The following is a 21321-nucleotide window of genomic DNA, read 5'->3' as shown; positions in this document are numbered from 1 at the left end:
TCTCTGGCTCCCTACATCTCTTTTCACAGCTGGATTTGGTTTGCTGTGTGTGCCCTCCCCGATACTGGCCACACTCCCTTCACCCTCAGCTCCTCTCTTTAACCATCAGGTGGGTGACACTGTGCTTCTCTCCTCAGTGACTGCACGTCCTCGGCACGCCGTGAGCAGAAGCGAGAGCAGTACCGGCAGGTCCGGGAGCACGTGCGGAACGATGATGGGCGGTTGCAGGCCTGTGGCTGGAGCCTCCCAGCCAAGTACAAGCAGGTAAGGACCATACTATGGACAGTCTGAGTGGAAGGTGACTTTAGTCATTAAGTACCTTAGTCATTAACTATTTCATTTAGAGGTACCATGTGCATGTTTTGTTTGTATGATAATTGTATGCACAGACCAAATTAATGTTCTGTATATCTTCACCAAAGTCAATGGAGGGACATTGCTCTGCATGAAAGTACTGAAATTGAAAAGTACCCTAAACCAGAGTCCAGTTATTGTTAAAAATAAAAATTCCCTTGTTATAATTGGGCTGGAACGTTAGTTATTTCATTTATACTTTGAGAACTTTAACAGTCATTTAGTATGAAAAAGAAATGCAGTTTATGCCCACTTCTTCCCATAAGTAACACAAAATCAAAAAACATCAGCCTCATTTGTTGGCTTGTGACAGACACATTTAACTGGTCGGAGACCTCCTGAAAGGGAGGAGCCTGGCAGCATGGCATGGAGGTTTGGAGTCATTAAGTTTGGAAAAGACCTTTAAGATCATCAAATCCAACTGTCATGATGGAAGGGAATGCTAGTGTCCTGACTCTTTGCAGGGAGCATCCTTTCTCTGCCAGCAGGGCAATGTATAGCCTTTGTTGGCCATCACTGGGGCACTAACGATTGTGAGATGGTCTGTCAGGTGCGCTGCTCCTCTCCCCTTAAGGACTCTGTTTCACACAAGATGTGATAGGAAGCCTCAGCAGCAGCCACCTCTGGTTGGTTCTGTCATACTAATTCCGTCTCTCTTGCTATATCCCGGTGTTTGCAGCTTTATACTGTCTTTTTGTCTTCTCTCCCCCTAGCTGAGTCCCAATGGTGGTCAGGAAGACACTCGTATGAAAAATGTCCCTGTGCCTGTATATTGTCGCCCACTAGTAGAGAAGGACCCAACTATGAAGGTACGTTGTTTCTGCTTACTATGCAGTCCAGAAAAGGGACATGAAATAAGCAAAGGATTTGGGTCAATAAGCCTGCCGTTTTTACAACAATCTCTATTCTTTTGACATTATATATTCCAAATTCTATCTTCCACTTCATTTTTTTGTATGGTGGTTTGTAGTGAATGTAGGAAAAAGTATTTTAGGACAAAATTCTCAGCTGCTTCTGGTTGCTAGGTCCCCTGCTGCTCCCTGACATCTGCTTTTTTGAGACAATTCATCAACAAGAGCAACAACTTATGCTTCTAATGCTTTTGATAAGACCTCTCAGGGTGTAATGAAAATTGATATAAAATTAATGAAAATGATCAAGTGAAAGTAAAAACGCATTTCATCACTCCTTAGATTCTACTGTTGACCAGAATTCACTGGTTACAGGCCAGTATTATCTGGAGTAGATTTTTGTGAAGCCATAAATACTAGAATGTTTTGAGTGGAATTGCAGTTGGGCATAAGTGGTTATCTGTGTAGGTGGCAGACTTACCTGCTGGAATTGCTTGTTTTGAAATAGGCTGTTTGTCATTACTTCATTCAGAAATTATTTTCAGAAGTCATCCTGATGGTTAAATTGTAAGAAAATGTTTATGCTGCTGTTTCTACAAGGTTCTGGGTGTGATCTTTAGATAATGTTCTGTGCAGCATCTCTCCTTTAAGGTTTTGAATAAATCTAGTATTTCTGTAGTCCCCTTCCAGGCATTCTCTTAAAAAACTCCCTGGAAATAATTCATAGGAGGTTAGCTGGGTTTGATTTCAGAAAACTACTTACTTGGGAGCTAAACCAGCAGACTGTTTTTCCACACTTCCAGAGATGGGGCAGCCACAGGCTTCTCTGGACAACCTCACCCTCACACCCTCACAGGGAAGAATCTCCTTCTAATATCTCATTTAATCTGTCTTCTGTCAGTTTGAACACATTAAACATCTGCCATATCCTGGCTGGCTTTGCTGCAGTGACTAAAAAGCAGTGATGTTGCTGTGTAGAGCCTTACCTCCATCAATCCAGATATCTTCTAGTAGAAATCATCAAGATCTGGTGTTTCCAGCTAAATGTTTTAGATGTTTGACATTTGACAGTTCTCCACAAAGGCGCTTAAATTCAAAGCGATCATGGAGCCTGCAGAATTCTTGGTTCAGATTCCTGCTTCTGTTTCTTAGCTGTGGTGTGCAGCTGGAGTAAATCTCTCAGGATGGAGACCTTTGGAACAGGAGCCTGGGAATGGGCAGAAACTAGATCCTGGGCACGATCCCCTCACCTGTGACAGGGAAGTGGAAGGCGAGAACAACAAAAGTAACCATACATCTCCTGAGAAAAAAAAGGTCAGAAAATAAAGTGGATTTCTTTCCTTCCAGTGTTTTTTGTCATTTTATCCCTACTACACGCCTTCTTTCAATATCTTTGTACTGTGCCATAAAATGCTCTTGTACTTGTGGGACAGTGCTGTGGTGTGCTAGCTCTTCTGTAACTTTGGTGTGATTTGGGATAAATCATCCAGTAGAAAGTTTTCCAACATTTGCTTTTGAAATGTTTGGAATTTTGAATAAAATCCTAATAATAAGGACAATTAAATGCCTGATTGAGGTTGCTAGGAAGATTATATAGCCCTCATCATTGTAAATTAATAAATACATTCAGGCAAAGCTTTGTTAAAAGAACACAGTCTGTGAGTCCATTTGGGCCTCTTGAGATTTAATGCATTTCTGGTTTTTAGTAGTCTTAAGTGATTTTTTGTTTTTTTCTTGTTCAAAGAAGCAAACTGTAATTTGCAGATAATCATAGATATTGTATGCGTCTTGTATGTAGAGTTTTTTTCCACACCTTATACTGCTGCCTTATACTTTCCCGAGACCAGCTTGCTTAAGCTGATTAGTTGGGTGTGTCCCAGACTCACAGCATTCTGGATAATTGAATATTCAGTGATACATTTGTCAGATACCTCAACAGAAAAATTAATGGCCAGATTGCTCTTGCCCTAAGGAGTCAGACAGGCTCTTTGGCCAGTGCTCTGGAAACTAGTGCAGCAACATGAATGGAATCAAATTAATAAAAATAAAAATATAACTGATTAGACAGCAATATAAAAAAGAAAAGTTTCTTCTATAGTTCTACTGTAGGATAGAATATGTAATTTAAAATAAATTACACCATGTGTAAATGTTGCCAAGCACTCTTAAGCTCAGGTTGATCCAAGAGAAGTGCTGATCATGCCCATGCGTGTCTGCTGTCCCAAAGGCAAAGGAGCTCCATGAGGTGGATGCCACATCTAGCCGTGTTTGGATCCTCACTAGCACGCTGTCAACCAGTAAAGTCGTGATAATTGATGCCAACCAGCCTGGCACAGTGGTGGACCAGTTCACTGTCTGCAACGCTCACGTGCTCTGCATCTCCAGCATCCCTGGTGAGTGCAGCCCAGGCTGGGGTCTGCACAGGGTCACCTGCCCCACTGAGGAGTAATAGACATCCTCACTTGGGAGCTAACCCCTGGGCTTTGTTGTGTTCTGTGATTGTTCCCCAAAATCATAATCCAGATCTTGCCTTTCTGTGGAGATCTCTCCCTGTTCAGTGTTCAGTAAGTCATTCCTTTGGTACACAAAGGGTTTTTTTTGGAAGCAGGAGTGAGCCTTGTTGGGCATGGAAGTGCTCTGTACCTGCCTTAGATACTGGTACTAGGGATGAGGGGATCTGCTGTGGATCAGGCTGCTGATGGATGGTGTGGTGCTTCCCCAGGGTGGTGAGCCCTGAAGGATCAGAATCTCCCATCATTAGGGTGACTTCAGGAGTACATTAAATTAGCAGTGATTGTTTGATTTACATGAGAACCTGTTCTTTGCCTTCAGCGGCCAGTGAGAGTGACTATCCCCCAGGTGAGATCTTCCTGGAGGGGGATGTGAATCCCGAAGAGTCAGCCGGGGCAGATGGTGTCTTGGCAGGGATCACACTGGTGGGCTGTGCAACCCGCTGCAATGTGCCACGAAGCAACTGTTCCTCACGTGGGGATACACCTGTTCTGGACAAGGGACAGAGTAAGTTTTGGGATGTAAAACTTAGTGACGTGTATCAATTACAGCTAACCCTGTACAAGCTCATGGTGTTACAGCCACATCTTCATGTCCCCAACTTAAGCACTTCAGAGGCCTCCAGAATTGTGTTACTACAATATAGGAGTACCAAAGGCCCTTTTGGTACATTTCTTCTTAGAGCTCTCCTTTCTTCTCTGAGTCACATGCTGCAGCCTGGTTGCAGGAGTCATACAGCTGAGTATTTTGGGCATGTTTGCCCTGCTACAGGTGCTGCTTTTCTGATTGTTTTGTTCCCTGAGTGTTGGGAAGCCAGTTAACCTCACATGCAAATCATAGTGCTGCCCTTGCTGGCTCCATACTGTAGCGACAGCCTTGAAGCCCTTCCAGTGCTGTGCTGTGCTAGTCACAGATTATGCTTCACTTTAAACTAGTGTCTGTTTTCCTTCCAGGCAGAAGATACCTGATGAGCTGCTGTCTCTGTGGCGCAAGCTCAGGGCTTGATTGAATTTGGCAAGGAAAGATAAATTAAAGAACTGACAGCCTGATACCTATATAGTTAACTCACCAACTGATTCTTCAGCATGTCTCACATTGTTCATTGTCCTCCAGGTGAGGTGGCTCCTGTCTGCAATGGGAAAATCAACCAGCCTCAGTCTACTGAGGAGGCAACAGAGGCTACAGAAGTACCGGAAAGCAGTGCCAGCGAGGCAGAGCTGACACAGGCCCGGCCTGGGCCCCTCACCGAGCACGTGTTCACAGACCCTGTCCCAGCCCAGGCACCCAGGCACAATGGGTAGGTGAGCTGGGATCAGAGTAATGGTTCTGTTCTATTACTGATCAGTTCTGTTTTCATAAGCTTTGTGATAAGAGAAGCAGCCTGGTCTTCTGATAAAGTGTCAGACTTCTATCAGTTTTGTGCCCAAGCAATTTTACAGATGGGATAACAGGGAATGAAAAAAATGTAATGAAAACAGACACGGCTCAGCCTGCAACTGACTGGATCAGCTGTTAAAATGCAAATATTTGACCTCTCATTATGAACTTAGACCTGTGGTTAAGGCAGATCTTGCAAAGTACATGTACACTTCATGTTCTTATGGAAGGAGCTTACCGATATGTGTGTAGAAATTATGATTGATTTATTCTACTAGTACCTCTGATGTGTTAAAAGTAACCAAGAAAGCGTATTCACCACTCAAAAAGTTCTTAAGACAAACAAAGCTGATGTGATGGCCTGAAGAATAGGGTGGAAGGAGAAGATATTGTTTGTGTAATAGTCTTGCTAAACTCAGGCTCTGTAGATTTGAAATACTTGTTGTTGATAAGGGGAGGAGAAAGGAAATACTGTAAATTGCAGATTTGCAGTTGAAAACTACCAAAGAGGAGGAAGCGATTGGTGTCTTCAAGGGCCCGTACTGTCTGTGAGTGCCAGGCTGTGGGCCTAGGTGGGCATTCTGTGCACTGCTGCTGCTAAATCTCTAACACTGCTCTTTTGCCTCTTCAGGGAGAATGGGCAGCTGAAGATGGAACCCAGCACAGCACTGCCAGATCAGGAGTCAACCAGGGATGCTGGAACCTGCACCAGTGCTGCCCCCACCATGTGGCTGGGAGCTCAGAATGGCTGGTGTGTTCCCCTTGGGCTGGCAAATCTCTGTGTCACCTCCCTCCTCCCTGCTCTGGGCTCTGTTTTTCAAGTCCAAACACCTTTTGTTCACTGCTTGTTTCTGGAAATGGTTTCCATTCCTGATTTCATTGCTCAGCTCACCATAGTCTCAGGGATTTAGTATCAGTTTCTTACCCCACCTCCACCTTTCCTGCCAGAAGGAAAGACTCAAACCTGGGCAAGCTGAAAGTGTGGGGCCTTGCTGCTAACCATCCCCAATTTGTCCTCTCTCACAGGCTCTATGTGCACTCGGCTGTGTCCAGCTGGAAGAAATGTCTGCACTCAATAAAGCTGAAGGACTCTGTGCTGAGCCTGGTGTAAGTGTGTGTTCCAAGAGACCTGAAGGAGAAGGTTCAGGGCCTGAGTGATGCTTTAGAGGGGGCTAGCAGCTCTTGGTCGTAGACTTACAGAATGGTTTGGGTTGGAACAGACCTTAAAGATCCTCTTGTTTCAACTCCCTGCCATGAGCAAGGATACCTTCCACTAGACCAGGTTGCTCCAAGCCTGATCCACATTCCCAGCCTTGAACACTTCCAAGGATATGACAGCCTCAACTTTTTCTTTGCTTTCCTAAGTGTTTGTGAGAGAAGTTTCCCACAGTTTTTGTAATGGGAACACCTTATACCAACCCATTTTCCTGCTCAGTTGTGGTCCTGACCTGATTCAGTGAATACATGTTTAGCAATATCAGGAGGAAGTAAATGGGGAGGAGAAAGGCAAAATTTCATTGAGGGATAAATTAGGGGAATTTGTTGAAATGGATGGTGTTTATATTGTGAAGAAGAATTCCCTCAACAGAAAACTTACAGATGTGATCTTACTGCAGTGAAGGTAAGAGGTGTGACCTCTTGCAGGATGTTCCTGCAATTCTAAACTGACTAAGAATTCTGGAGATATGTAAAGATGATGCGTGTGGATGGCAGAAAGAGTTTTTGAGTCCCTCATTTCTATTGCATTTTTGATGTATTTACTATCCTTATTTCAGGCATGTGAAAGGGAGGGTCCTGGTTGCTCTGGCAGATGGAACACTAGCCATATTCCATCGAGGAGAAGGTAAGAATCAGTGTAATAGAGAAAACAAAATTTGGCTGGAAATGTAGCAGTGGATTAAATGCTCTTCCAAGGTGAGAAAGTTGCTGGCTGCTATAGTACAAACTCCAAGTTTAAACACATGGCTGTTAAAATTGCTATCCGAAACCAGCTCAGGTGTACTCTAACACCACTTCCTGAACTTTCCTGAACAAAAATGTGTGTATGTACTGTGTAGTACATGTGGAGTAAACATGACACTTTTAGGAATACATATGCTGTGCAGTTGTTTGCGGTACACTTAGTAAATTCAATTTCTGGTCCTCTTCACTGCTGTGGGTTTTGTTTCCCTATGGCTTGAGTAGTCTTAGCTGTGTTCACATCTGACAGAACATGGGGATTTGCTAACTATAACTAATGTTGGCATCTAAAGAACTTAGTTATTCACTGAGTAGCAGTTGATTCAGCAAGCAGAAAAATAGACATGTCTGAGTTTCTGCAATTCAAATTTTGATTCAGCCTTTGTCATGAGCTCAGGCCTGACCATTGACACATCAAAATTGTTCCTATCAGAAATATGATAAAGCTTCATCACATAGAGGCTTCCTGTCTGTGAAGAACACAATATCTGCCTGGCTAGTTAAAAATAAGAGTGAGAGAAGGGAGATCTCATTCCTTTTCCTGGATTTAACACTTTGGGCAAATTATGTTGTAGGTCTGTCATGTGAGGAAGCCTTCTCACAAGGACTGTATGGCCCATTTCATTTTAAGTTTCTGCCTAATCTTGATCGGATGTCTTCTCTCTTCTCTCACTGCTTTTGTTGTACTTGTTAGAGAAGCCTGTTCACTTCATTGCAATAAAGGATGTTTAAATTGGCCTGATTTGAGAGCTGTCAGACATCAAACTAAACTTTATCGTTACATGTTTCATAAGTGTAAGGCTGTGCCCAAAGCAGGAGTTATAGGAAGGTCACAGACATAAGCAAACTAAGCATTTGGTCATCAGCTAAGCCTGTACACCAAGATATATATATATATATAAAGATAGAGGATTCTGTTGTATGCTCTCATGTCATGGAGGAGATGCATCTTTCCACACTTGTTTTTCTCCTCAGATGGTCAGTGGGATCTCAGCAATTACCACCTGATGGATCTTGGCCACACTCACCACTCCATCCGTTGCATGGCTGTGGTCTATGATAGAATCTGGTGTGGCTACAAGAACAAAATCCATGTTATCCAGCCGAAGACAATGCAGATTGAGGTAAGAGAGCACATACATGTCTATGTGTGCACACACTTGTGTTGTATTTATTCTTAATCTGCCAGGGGTTATTTGTTCCTTCCTCCCTTTGCAGAGCATAATTCTATCAGTAAATCTAAACTGACAATTTTCTTTGTCTTTACTAGGGAGTCTATGGGGCTGTGTACTGTCCAAACATAGGTATTTGTTTTGCAGTGACTCTTCACATATAATCTGAGGCTTCTCCATCTTTAGGCATTATGGCACAAAGTAACAGTACAGTTAGCAAGCCCCCAGGATCCCATTAAAGGGAAAACAATGTTTTGGGTGAAACTCAGTACAGTGGTGTTGGTACAAATCTGAGAATGCTTGAAATAATTCTTATTGAGGAGAGAAGTGCTGGATCTGAAGTTCACATTAGTGAGCCAGAGCAGTTTGATCCTTGAAATTTATCCTGGAGTTGAGTTTTTTTCCTTTTCTGTCAAGTACATTGAAAGCTCTTGCTGTCTAAAGGCCCTTGCTCCTGAAGTGGTCGGAAAAGACCATCAATTCTGCAAAGCTGCCAGACAGCTGCTCAAGCAAAGGATTTTTTGTGTACAGTAATGAACTGCTGGGATCAGCTGGTATTAACACAGCTTCTCCAAGATCTTTGGAATCCAAAGAAGTTATCTCAGTTGAAAATTGAGTATATGTATATGTGGAGTAAAGATAATGGCAAAATTTCTGTGAACTCACATTGGTATTTTAGAAGTCCTTTGATGCCCATCCTCGTCGGGAGAGCCAGGTGCGACAACTGGCATGGATTGGAGATGGTGTGTGGGTTTCCATCCGCCTGGACTCCACACTGAGGCTCTACCATGCCCACAGCCATCAACATCTGCAGGATGTCGACATTGAACCTTACGTCAGCAAGATGCTAGGTGAGGGTCTGTTGCTTACTGAGCTCAAGGCAGAATTTGCCCAAAGCGGACCTTACCCAAAGTCATCCCTGACTGCTCAACTCTCATTCATGCTTCCTAGGCACTGGAAAGCTGGGTTTCTCCTTTGTGCGGATCACAGCCTTACTCATTGCTGGCAACCGCCTTTGGGTGGGAACTGGGAATGGTGTTGTCATCTCCATTCCCCTGACTGAGAGTAAGTGACATTTATTGAAAGTACTCTTGCATACCCCCTAAAAAAATAAGCTTTTAGGTATTATTTGTGCAGCATGGCAGGTGGTTCAGGCAGGTGATGCTTTCCTGACATTTGACACCCTTTAATCATAGCCATTTCAGGGAGAAGAGCCCAGAGTATGAGCAGTCCTGGACCTTGACAGAGCAGAGTGATGTGAACTGATTCTGTAGCTACTGTGAAACAAGAGAAACAAAGCTTTGGGAATTGTAGTAAGTCTCCAAAAGGAGGTCATGGGATGAGAAGTCACCAGGAAGATCTGCTTAGAAATTCCACTTTGGCCTAGTCATTTAAATGTCTCCGTAGCAGTATTTTCCAAAAACTGAGCTTAGAAAAGCTCCATTTACTCAGTTTAGGGCTCAGTTTTATCAGTCAAGTAAAAATAGGTCTCCTACACCAAATCCAGCCTGGTGAGGGGACCCAGCAGTAAGAGTAAATAGGTGACTCTGTGGAGCTGGAAGTTTAGTTGAAGCTCCTACTAGTCCTGTTCTGAGCCTGTCAGTATCTTATTTTGAAGGTCTTATCCAGATCACCATGGGGAAGTAGGATTTGAGACTGATTGCAATTGCTTTCAACAGAAAGCAGCCAAATGTATGTTTCCTCACCAATGCTCACAGGAAAGCTGAGAAACAAATACCTGTTGTTCAAAAAGAACAAACATCTTGTAATCCTCCTGGAAGTCAGGCTTGGGATGGTCTCCTCTGAGGGCAATGAAGTTGAGTATGTCTGGGGTTAACACCAGGAGGGCAGTGACATGGTCCTGTTCATGCATTGCAATTTTGTTTGTTTGTGAGTTCCTTTTCTGAAGCCCATTCTGTCTTAAGGCTGCTATGCTTGTTCTGAGTTAAACTTTTTCCCTGCTGTAAAACCAATTGCTTTATCTTTGTGTGTTCCTGTAAAAAATGTGGTAAACAAGAAAATATCACTAAATATGTAGCAGTGGATCCTTGTGACACGGTCCCTCTCCCACCTCAAATGCCACCTCTGTCCCTGTATGGTAAGAGCAAAGTGAGCAAGAACAGTGTTAGGATGAACTAATAGGAGCTTCTGTGGTGGTTTCTTTAGGCTTTATACTATTTTTGTTGCCCTCAAATGATCTCCCAGTAATCACCTTTTTCTTCTCTCCCATCCTACCTGTCACTTCCCGTGCCCCTCTGTGTTCTCACTCCCTGCTTGTACCTAGCTGTAGTCCTCCACCGTGGCCAACTCCTTGGGCTCCGGGGTAAGTCCATTGCCTCCCCTCCACAGCTGTCATTCCTTTTGCACCCATCTCCTTAAGCAGTCATTCTCCTACCTTCCATTCTGCCATTCAACTTCTCCCCATCCATTTTTCCTCATTACTCTTGTTTTAAGTTGTGTTAGAGAACAGCAGTCAGAGACAGTCATGTAAATAGCCTCCTTTTCCACAGCTATAAACAATGTTTTTCGTCTCATTGTTGATCTTTCTGGTTTTTTGTGTTAAGGATAATTATTCTTCAGCAGTGGTTCCCTTTCTGTGGTAGACCAGTTTGAGATGGGGACAGGAAAGGTTCATTCAGTCAGAAGCAGGAAGCAGGAGTAGAGTGTTTTTCCAAGGTCTCCCTTGGTCATCCTTTGTTTTCCACGGATGCTTCTTTCGTCAGTTTCAGGCCAATGGCAGGTGATGCTATGGCACCTGTCAGCTGTAAGTTATCAAAGAAGATGTTGAACCCAGGGGGACTTGATAAGCATGAAGAATTGTTTAGGTTTGTGCCAGTTAAGGCAGGATCTCAGTTCAAATTCATGCCTTTCCACAGTTAGAAATTAGAGGGGCTTTTTCTCACTTAAAGACATTCATGTGGCTGTCCAGATGCATTATCAACGTCTCCTCCTTTTAAAGCATCTGATATTAGCTGCAGTAAAAAGTCAGATATTGTACACACATTGACTCTCATTCTTCCATCGAAGTATTTGTGCTTGTCCCACTGTCCTGGCTTGAGCCTGATAGGGAAAAGTCTCTTTTGTCCAAGTCACGTAACTGAAATTCACCCACAGATAAAAAACAGAACTAGAGATAATTAATGAAGCAATCAACCTCTCTCACAGAAAAGTGAAAGCTGCCTGGTTTAATATTGTTCCTGTTGTACTGATGTGGGTGCATGCAGAAGGAAAGCATCTCCCACCCTGAGCTCAGAGCACTCTTGCTTGGTGAGTGGAAACTGTCACATTCTTGGAGCCTGGTCATGAAGGATACTGGGCCCTGAGCCTTCCTTGGAAGCTGTGGATGGTGAGAATCTGAAAGATACTCATTGCTGGAGTAGCTGACAATGTGGTGTTGTGGTTAAATCAAGAAATTAGGAAGGACAGCCACTTCTATGATGGCTCTGAGTGGGCTTCACTAGGTCCAGAGACTGCTTTCAGCAGCATGTGTGCTCATTGCTGGGCATGAGCAAAGGACTTGACTTGAAAGTTGAGCAACACCACTAATCCAGAGTAGGAATTCTCCTCCAGGTGCCTTCTGGGGACAGTAGACACTTTGTGTACCCTGCCAGCTACAAAAGACCAAGGTTGATCCTAGGAGAGCAGGTTATTTCTGGAGGCTGGACAGGATCACTGCTGGTGACACCAGTCTACCTTGCCCCAGGCAAAAGAGAGGGACTGTGTAATCTGCTGTGGTCTCCTCCATCACATCATTCATAAAAGACCTTTAAAGAGACCCGCACTTTTAAAGGTTTACCTTCACGGCTCATGAGTTTTCTCTCTGACTGAGTCCCTTCTGTAAAGGGGACTCAAAGCTATCACTGATGGTGTTCTTGCTCTGTCTCCAGCCAACAAGACTTCACCAACCTCTGCAGAGGGCAGTCGCTCTGGTGGAGTCATCCACGTGTATGGTGATGACAACAGTGACAAATCTGCCAGCAGCTTCATTCCCTACTGCTCTATGGCTCAGGCACAACTCTGCTTCCATGGCCACCGTGATGCTGTCAAGTTCTTTGTCTCTGTGCCAGGTAAGCACAGTTCTCCTTCAGCAGGAACTTGTCCCTCCATCCTTTTTGTAGCAGTGGCTTGAGCTGGTCTGCAGCAGACTAGGGTCCAGGCCATGGCTGGCACTTCCTGTGGTTCACACATCTGTATTTATACTGGAGTGATAGAAAGAATTGGTCTGCACAATGTGTTTGTATGCATGTGAACTGTGTGGGGGCTGAGCAGAGGCACCAACAGCACCTCTGGCCTCTTCTAGGCAATGTCCTTGCAACTTTAAATGGGAGCGTGTTGGACAGCCCTTCGGAGAACCCCAGCACAGCAGCCACTGAGACTGAGGGTCAGAAGCTAAAGAACGTCCTGGTGCTGAGTGGAGGAGAAGGGTATATTGATTTCCGGATTGGTAAGTCCCCTTGGTGGGAGGCATCTGGGAAGTGGGTGCATAGCTGTCGTCATGTAGAGAGGCATCACTGTTGTGGAGAACCAAAGCAAAAAAGCCGCACACTGTTTCTCCTGCATCTGGCTGTGAGAGTAAATAAGGATGTTCCTTGCACAGCACAAGGCTGTCAACCTGTACCTTGTGGCTGCTGCCTACAAAATTGAGAACAGCACAGTTTTGAGACAATATTAATATAGGAAGTAATATAAAAGCAGGTCTTTAACTGGAGGCCTCCAGGTACAATATACACACATGATACAGGACTTCTACACTTCTGTAAGTTAAACAAATTAGTATAGTTAACAAATATCATCCAATTAGAAGAACAGTTGGTTAGGCAATTTTCCCCAGGTTCTGCCCCGCTGGAGTTGGTCCAAGAGCTTTGCCCCACATTTATCACATCTGTGATGCATAGTAAAAAGCAAGATGTTGTTGGTTGACTAAAGAGGCTAGACTAAATAGTATTTCAGGAATATATTAGAAGGTTAGCTTACTGTTCTAAAATGTAGGGGGAAAGGGTAGGAAAAGTACTGGGAGCTACAGCCATGCATGAGCAATCTGAAAAGCAGAAAATATATTAAAACTATCATAAAATAACATCAGTATGAATTGCTTTGGAAAGAAAAAATGCATCTCTGCCACTGGCTTCAAACATTGCTGGATGGAGCAATGTAGTCCCACTACGATTACACATGCTGCTGAGGGTGCTCTGTGTGTAAAAACTGGCTTCCCTGAAAGGAAGAGTGTTTTTTTCTGCTGCTGCAGCTAGTTTTTCCCATCTATGCAGTCCGGCTTCAGACAAGAACGGGGTTGCTGTAAATGTTCTCCAAGCATGAGAAAGATCTCAGTTCATAGTTTCTGTTATTGGACTGCTGGGACTCTAAAAGGGGTATTGGCCTCCTTAGAATATTCCAGAGCATTTCTTTTCCTGCCGTTTTTATACTCTCTGTGTTCTGTCTTCAGGGGATGGGGAAGATGATGAGACAGAAGAGAATATGGGAGATGCCACCCAAGTGAAGCCAGTACTTTCCAAGGCTGAACGGAGCCACATTATTGTGTGGCAGGTATCATACATCCCTGAGTGAGAATTCCTCTTTTCCCACAATGTAAGTGTCCCTTCTCCTACCTGAATGCCACGATGTACATACAGAATGCCTGCATTATAACTCCTGCTGGAAACTGACCCTGGACAACTGCAACGGTTCCTGTCTTGAACTGTGACCCCTTGAACCTCTGAACTCGTAGCTTTCAACTCGGGCCCGTATGCTTTTGGCGTGGTTAGGTTCTTGTTCTGCTCTGGAGCTGGCATCTAAAAGGAGAGAAATGGCAGTACAACATGGAGGGAGCTTGGAGCCAGTCCTGTGGGAAACTTTTGCCCAGTTTTAGAAGGGGCAGTTGGAGGGGGGTGCCTCAGGTTTTTGGGCAGGTTGCCTCACTCCCACCTGCATGAGAAAGAAGTGCGTCCCTAGGCATTCCCTGCCAAAGCAGTGATGGTGAATCACTTCTGCAGCACCCCAGCAGAAATCCTTCTAGTTCACCAGTAGACTCTTCATCTTATCCTTATTCACCCTTAAGCACGGAATAACATCCTCTGGACTTAGAGCAGCAGAGAGTCCAAGGAAGCTTCCAAAGAGCATCATGGTTTCAGCAGCACTTCAGCTGTGGTGCTGAAGAAGGCAGCAGCACCCATACTGTGGGGATCACATCTTCCATCTTTGCAGGGGGAAAGTCCCTTCCTCTGCTGCTGCTGTTGCCTCAGCAGTCATGTGCTGGGTGCCTGCCTGTGTGTGTCCCAAGATAATTGTTTTGTGGGCTCAGATGGTAGATAGGTGTTTGACTGTCAAGGCCAAACAGCAGTAGTAGCAAAAGGGTACCAGAATGTTGCTTTTTTAAGATAAGTCAAGTCTTTTAACTTTCCTTTCCAAAAAAGTCATACAGAAAAGAATTCCTGAGTGCATTCTGAAAGGTTCATGTGGTTATCTCTGCATTGCATTTGGTGGCTTTTAAAAGGCAGGTGAGGTCAGATGGTGTTGATCTGCTGTGAGTTCTGCATTAACACATTGAGATTGCCTCATCTCAAGGCTGTGTCTACTTTTTAGTATGTGCTGGAAGGAGATATCTTTTCAGAGAGTCTTGGAAAATGGAGACTTGGCAGTTGGTTAGGACAAGTGGAGTCAAGGCTATATCTCACCTGATGTCACACAGCAAAAGAATTGAGGCTAGATTCCTGACATCTTTTACCTAATCTGACATCTTTTACCTAAGCACTGACTATGCTAGTAAGAAGTTGGAAAAGCTGGAAATTTCTGACTCCTGAATTGACAGCCCCCAAGAAAAGTGGTGATAGCCCTTTCTGTTTAAGCAATGCTGATTGCACATGTACATCCTGCTTACAAAAGTGGCAAAAATTGGGGCCAGGGAGGGTGGTTTTGAGCTTACAATGCAGAATATGAAAGTTACAGGTGTAGAGACAATGGTGTGTTCTCCCTTTTCTGACATTGTCTCACAAGGACAAATTCTGTGCTCCTTGAACGTTCTTTCTTGGGTGTGCAGGAGTAGGACAAGTTGCATTTGTTAGTGATAAATTTGGAAGCTCCTGGTGGTCCTCTTGTTTTTTGCCTGACCTGTTACAGTACTCCAGGGTTCACAGAGATGTCCTTGTGACAATATGGGGACAACTGGGCAAGCCTCCATCTCCTGGTAAGCTCCCTGCTGTGTCCTGTGCTTGCTGCCATGGACCAGGCTTGCAGATCCTGGTGTGCTGCAGGGATGCCATATTCCCAGGGGATGCTCTAACATGTGGCATCTCTCCTGATACAGCAGCACCTAAACAATTTTTGTACCCACAGTTCAGGAAAGGTTGTGGCATACATCTTTCCTGCCAGAAGGCAAGAGACATCTCTGGTGACCTTTCACCAGGGATATTTTGTTGAGGCACTGCTGACCCTGCCAGGCTTCTCATTCACTTTTGCCGTATGCTTTCTGCTAGGAAGACCTCTTTGGATCCCAATAGAGAGTGCATTGAAGTAAACAATATAACATTTAGAGCACAGATTCCACTGTCATGTAATAGTTCATCAGTTAGGGCCAGGCAAATTTCAGAATTTGGGCTAGTTAAAAAGAAGGCCTGGTAGGGTTCTGTTTCTTAACTCCGTAAGTTCTTTCATAAAAAAGTCAGATTTGCAACATTTCTACCACTGACTGTTCTGTATCTGGTATGAGCAGTTGAAGGGACAACACTTGATCTCCTGTCACCCACTGGGCCCTAACAACACACGGGAATCTCCCATCAGATTCCTTTCCAGCTCAATGCCATGGTTTCCTCCAAGAGAAGCACATGGCCCAGAGGGGCAGCTGCAGGGGGGAGACCCAGCCTCTGCTGATAGCTCCTGTAGCCTTGGGTTGCTGCTGGGTATTAAGGTGAGGACTAACTGGCTTCAGTACGCTTCTCTGTCATATCTCCACTGTGATGTATGTAAAGTATCTTGTATGTTACAAAAGGATTTTTAAAAGTGTCTTAAGGCCTGTAAACTCCGCTGTTTGATCTGAAGATGGCATTCTGTAAAGAGCCTGCTGTACGAATATATTCCCGTGCTTTGTCCCCTATGCTGTCAGCAACAAACCATACCTGTTCTGTATGTAATAAACATGTTAACATCAGCTTGGGCAGCATGTTGTGTTCCTATGAAGGCACTATGAAGGCTGCTTAGTCTTTAATAGGTCACTTTCAAAGGTGGGAACGCAGCTCAAGTGTTCCCTGTTGAGCATTTCAGTGGCAAGAAATGAAATGTTGATGGCTCACAAGGTCAGAGCAGAAGGGGCTGGTCCAGCAAGCAACAGTGCAAATTGTAACTTGTACCAGCAGCAGAAATAAAAGGTGGAAATATAAGGTGGCACAGCTTCAGAAATAGAAACTGGAGCAGAGAAGCATTCACCTGCTGGTTTGCTGGAACTTTAGTCAGGGTGGCCCTTCAGGAACTGCCAGGGATAACATATCAGGTCAGTATTCAACACTGTACAGGGTGGCACTGCACAGTCCGATAGGCATTGGTGATATCAGCATCATTCAACTGCAGAGAGCTCCTCAGTCCCAGCAGCATTTGGACACCTTCATAGTTATTTTGTAGAACTGCATCAATTCAAGGGCTAGACATGGCAATGAACCATGTGCTTAATACTGGAGAGGAGCGTCTTCTGCCCTGAGCAGGGAGCCCTAAAGTGAGTTACCTCTGTGACCAACACATGCACTGTGGTGTGGCACAGGCCAGGGTATAGTACAACTGGCAATGCCTCTGCAGTTAATGGACGCACCTCAACAGTGAGGTTTGGAAATGTGTGCTGCAATCAATCCTAAATCACTGGGGCTGCACCCTTCAAAACAGCCAGGAGCAGTTTCAGCAGGACCCTGGGTGAAGTACAGCTATGTCTGGTGGCTAAGGAAGCAGGTCACTGCCAACACCCTTTGAACAATCGCACCATGTTGGCAAACAATCTGTGAGGAAATGTACAAGTTTGGGAAGCTCATCAGAACTCACAGCTTGTTCTGGGCATGGAATCCAACACGTGGCAAACAGGCTGTGCAGCATCCCATAAGGGACCTTCACTATCAGGGAAAGGCTCACAGGCTGCCCAGGGCTCTGTGAGAAGACGGCTATTTCTCCATTTCATGACCCTGAGTTTACCAGCAGGTCCTAACTGTCACGGTTAGTGCCACCTAGACCCCTACCTGTACAGGGGCCCTTCCTCCTATGGCCCAGGAGCCTCACTGAAGCACAACCTGAGGTCTTCAACATGTAACTGTGTCAGTCTCTGGCCACTCCTGGATGAACTCCTTCAACCCATGGGGCTGGATTTTGATTACATCATTTTCAGAGATCCCACCTCACCCAAACTGCTGCTGGGTGACTGTGCCTTATTAGCTCCATCTGCTTTTGTTGTTGGCTTGGCTCCCTTTACATATATTGATAATGGGTCATTTCTTGCCTTTCTGGGGCTGCTGTGACCAGCACTTAGGTCTGCTCACTGTGGTCAGATTCGGAGACACTTCCTCTCCTAGTGCTATTTTTAGATCCCAGTTGTGCAGAACAGAGGACTAGACTGTTCTGCTCATCCCATCTGACTCACACCTCCCTCCCATCTCCCTTGTTCTTGCCTTGTGTTCAATAGTACCTCAATCATGGTACGGACAGGAACGCAACAGCTCAGCTCAGTGCCCAGCAGTGGAGACTAGGAATCAGACAAACTACCTTCCAGCCACTGCCATGGGAAGGCTCACAGCCTCAAACTGTGTCTTTACTACTGATTCTCCCTCTCCTGGATTCTTCCATTCCTTCTGAAGCCAGAGAACTAGATCTGACACATGGTCTGCAGTGCTCCTGCCACAACAAGGCAGGCTCAGGTCCTTGTCACAGGGCCAGCTTGTAACTCACAAGAAAAGCCTTCCTTCATATCCCATAGCATCTTAACCCTTCAGGAGCCTCTGGTGAGGAACCCTATCGAAACACAGTTAGCCAATGTCAATCTGTGTGGTCCTGCTTGATGACAGCCATTTCCTGATGGCTGGGGCCGCATGTTCCCAGCTTCATCCAGGCCACACACTCTGGGTGGAGCAGAGTCCAGTTTGTGCTCTCCCTCAGAAATCCCTTCAGGCTATTTGTGATTTCAGGATGGTGCAGTAAATAGAACACCACCTCCTGACTACCTGCAGACACAGGAACTAAACAGTTATTTCTGCAGAAAATTGATGCATAGAGCTGAACAGCTCTTGTGCTCCTTCCCTCCATGCCCAGACCAGACCCTACAACAGCCTTTGACACAGCGGCAGCATCCGCAGCTACTGCAAGAGAAGATGAGCTACCATGAACTGTGCTCAGGAGCTGCATGTTTTAATGTTCACAACATGCTGCCCTGGAACAGGGGTAATTTACAATTGGCTTCAAATGGTGAGAGCCAATCCCACCTCCTTTGCATCAACAGAACTAAAATAATTTCCCCATCTTTGGGAGTAAGAGACAGATAATTTTGGATTATCTTAGTATTGAAGTCATGTTCCTCGCTTCTTCTTCACTGCCTTCTGCAGTGTTCAGAGAACCAGATGCTGTGACTGAGCTAATGGCTCTCCATTTGGCTGTCATGATGTCCAGACATTGAAAAAAAAAAAAAGGGTTTTCTTAGAACTGTGCTGCAGAATTAAGAAAACATTTATTTCCATTTGCAGATACATTTTTTTCAGAGCTCCGTGAAATACTGTGATATTCAATCATTTTTCTGTGATTCATTCAGGACCCAAGTTATATTAAAAATGTTATGCTCCAAAGAACTGCAGCTGGCTGACTGAAGCTGTGTATTTAAAGACTATCCAAGAACCAAGAAGACCCCTCTGCTTACTGAAACCAAAGTTATGGAAGAAGAGTGTGACTACATCTGCATCTTCCCTTTCAGATGAGGTGACTATACACGGTTGAGGAGAAATCTGGAGACATCCTAGCACAATGAGCACAGAGGGGCTCTGTAAGACCCTTTGTGCACTGAGCTGTTAAGAGGCAGTGAGAGTACATGGGCTGCTTAGGACACTAAGAAGTCTCTATACCAGTGTCAGTAGCTTTTTTCTTTTTCCACTCTTGGGGAGAGGCCAGGACTTTCTCCACATCAATAATTGGCTCTTCCATGACTGGTCTTCCCTCCTTCTGCCACTGTGCAAGGATTATGGCTCGGAGTAGTGGTGGGTATGGCAGGAACCGAACAGTCACCTCAGGCACTGGGGTGAATTTCTTGAAGGCTTCCTCCTCGTGTTTGGGCACCATACGCCAGTCATGGTACATGGCTTTGTCAATCTCCCTTACTTCCTGTTCAGTTTTGCCTGGGAAAAGACGATGAACACCAGTGGGTAACACCATCACTATAAACTGCCTTCAGACACAGCAAGTGTTGACTCTTTGGCACCAAAAATGCTACAAAAGGCAAGAGTTTTCAAACAGAGTTTTCAAACGGCTGAACACATTATTCCCTGCTATAACTACAGGATCTCACTATAGTCGTTGAGAATCGAAATAGAAATAGAAACAGGTTTCAGTTACGTGGGTGACTCCCTCTCTTAAAGTTTTGCTTTGTCTCTCTCAAATTCCATTTCCATGGGTAAGGAAAAAGAATAATTTCTCCCTACACCGATGAAAGCTTCCTGGGAAACTAAGTGTTAAAAGTGCTCAACAACTTAAAAACCTTTGAATGAGTATATTTCAGTAATTCCAGTAAGGGAAAATTGTATACATAATATAAAGTAACTCTAAAAAGGAAAATTTACTCATACAACTCCAATCATCAATTTATAATTCCAGTAACACAACTTACTTGCCATTGCACTTTTTCCTTTTTAGAAACGATTTAAATTGGAATATCCTCATGCTCATACTGTGTATTGCTTTGAAAGTCTCAGAACAGTCTATTAGCTCATCTAATATGCTTTTAGTGCTGCTGTTCATCAAGGTCATACTGCACTGGCTCTCCCACAGCATTCCTTGGAAAGACATTCTGAAGGGGCTAGATTTCTAGCCTTTAAAACGCAAGGAATTTCTTCTCCCATTAGAAGATCTGAGAAAAACAAATTTCCCAGTCAGGGAGCCAGCCCTGTTTCCCTGCCACTCTCACACGCACCCGTGCTCTCTAGCTCTGCCCCTATGTGTGGGACAACGAGCTGGTTTTACCTTTGAAGGTCAGGTAGCCCCAGGCTCTTCCATGGTCCATGTTCTGCAAAGAAAAGAAAAGAGAAACCTGTTGAGGGTGGGTCGCGGCGGGGTGGAAGGCGGGATCTCCGCAGGGCGCGGCGGGGCGACGGGCGGGACGGGGCAGGTACCTCGGCCATGTAGTCCACCTTCACCTTGGTGATGACCCAGTAGCAAGGTTCGTGGTGCGCCCACAGCCAGGACTTACGGGTGACGGTGCGGCCCACGCCGAAGCGCGGCAGGCGGCAGAGCAGCGCCAACAGTCGGTTCTCGTTCCGCACGTCCTCCCAGGCCCGCACGGGCAGCCGTTTCTGCGTTAGCGGCCGGTGCATGGTCTCGTAGTCCACGGCGAAGCGCTGAGAGTCCCGCGGCCGATCCTTCAGCTCCCGGTACTCGCGGATCTTCTTGGCTATGGCGGCGATGGGCCGATGCAGCTTCTTGCGGGCCATGGCGATGGCCGAGGGCGCAGAGGGAGCAGAACCGAGCGCCGCACTTGGATCCACTGCTCCCGCCTCTCCCGGAAGCCGTGCCGGCCCCCGCGGAAGTCTCCCCGCCCGTCGCCAGGGACAACCGCGGCGTTCCGTGTGGCCCAGCCGCCTGAGGTGGGTGCTGTCAGGCTGCTGCCCGCAGAGCGCGTGGCGTGCCGCGGCCCCTGGCCGTGTACAGACCCGCCGGTGCCAGCAGGCCCGGCGCGGCCTGACGGTACGGTGTGCTAGGCGGCTCTCGGGAGAGCCAGGCTCGGTGGCTGAGAAGCATCTGAACAGTGTCTAGTTTAGAAAAATCGGAGCAGATTCAGCTATGTCAGGGAACGTTCAAAACCTGAGTGAACCAAGTTTCAGGAAGATTAAAGCAACAGATCTGGCCCAGGTCTTCAGTCAGTGGCTGGGCCACGAGCAGCA

At 45.5% G+C, this 21321-nt stretch overlaps 2 protein-coding genes across 25 annotated transcripts in view; one reads left to right on the top strand and one right to left on the bottom strand.

The window, feature by feature from the left end:
• Nucleotides 1–16364, top strand: part of MAPK8IP3 (mitogen-activated protein kinase 8 interacting protein 3) — a 76174-nt gene extending 59810 nt beyond the window's left edge. For 23 of the 24 annotated variants that reach the window (XM_077786779.1, XM_077786777.1, XM_077786776.1 and 20 more), the window contains 16 exons: nucleotides 138–264; nucleotides 1068–1163; nucleotides 2358–2519; nucleotides 3433–3598; nucleotides 4038–4223; nucleotides 4830–5013; nucleotides 5725–5844; nucleotides 6120–6200; nucleotides 6869–6936; nucleotides 8028–8176; nucleotides 8904–9075; nucleotides 9176–9289; nucleotides 10509–10547; nucleotides 12112–12291; nucleotides 12525–12668; nucleotides 13668–16364. In XM_077786779.1, coding sequence (XP_077642905.1) covers nucleotides 138–264; nucleotides 1068–1163; nucleotides 2358–2519; nucleotides 3433–3598; nucleotides 4038–4223; nucleotides 4830–5013; nucleotides 5725–5844; nucleotides 6120–6200; nucleotides 6869–6936; nucleotides 8028–8176; nucleotides 8904–9075; nucleotides 9176–9289; nucleotides 10509–10547; nucleotides 12112–12291; nucleotides 12525–12668; nucleotides 13668–13789 — 2110 coding nt within the window. In that variant the 3' untranslated portion in view covers nucleotides 13790–16364. The remainder of the gene's footprint in view (nucleotides 1–137; nucleotides 265–1067; nucleotides 1164–2357; nucleotides 2520–3432; nucleotides 3599–4037; nucleotides 4224–4829; nucleotides 5014–5724; nucleotides 5845–6119; nucleotides 6201–6868; nucleotides 6937–8027; nucleotides 8177–8903; nucleotides 9076–9175; nucleotides 9290–10508; nucleotides 10548–12111; nucleotides 12292–12524; nucleotides 12669–13667) is intronic. The other variant, XM_021529609.3, reaches the window with a different exon arrangement.
• A 2522-nt stretch (nucleotides 16365–18886) lies between these two features.
• On the bottom strand, nucleotides 18887–20947 carry MRPS34 (mitochondrial ribosomal protein S34). The gene is made up of 3 exons (XM_021529598.2): nucleotides 20554–20947; nucleotides 20405–20447; nucleotides 18887–19563 (listed from the first exon to the last, which is right to left on the bottom strand). The coding sequence occupies exons 1-3, from the start codon at nucleotides 20869–20871 to the stop codon at nucleotides 19277–19279; spliced, it is 648 nt and encodes a 215-aa protein (XP_021385273.1). The 5' UTR covers nucleotides 20872–20947; the 3' UTR covers nucleotides 18887–19276.
• Between the last annotated feature and the right edge of the window lie 374 nt (nucleotides 20948–21321).

The sequence above is a fragment of the Lonchura striata genome, chromosome 16 (genome assembly GCF_046129695.1).
Source record: "Lonchura striata isolate bLonStr1 chromosome 16, bLonStr1.mat, whole genome shotgun sequence".
Taxonomy (NCBI): domain Eukaryota; kingdom Metazoa; phylum Chordata; class Aves; order Passeriformes; family Estrildidae; genus Lonchura; species Lonchura striata.
Note: the sequence above shows the minus strand (reverse complement) of the source record. Positions and strands in the feature narration are given on the sequence as shown.

Excerpts from the sequence above, each read along its gene's own strand:
- MRPS34 (XM_021529598.2), bottom strand. The coding sequence starts at position 20,871 with ATGGCCCGCAAGAAGCTGCATCGGCCCATCGCCGCCATAGCCAAGAAG. Across the intron at positions 20,448-20,553 it reads AGGTGGACTACATGGCCGAG|AACATGGACCATGGAAGAGC; the intron begins GTACCTGCCCCG and ends TTTTCTTTGCAG. Across the intron at positions 19,564-20,404 it reads GGGCTACCTGACCTTCAAAG|GCAAAACTGAACAGGAAGTA; the intron begins GTAAAACCAGCT and ends GTCTTTTCCCAG.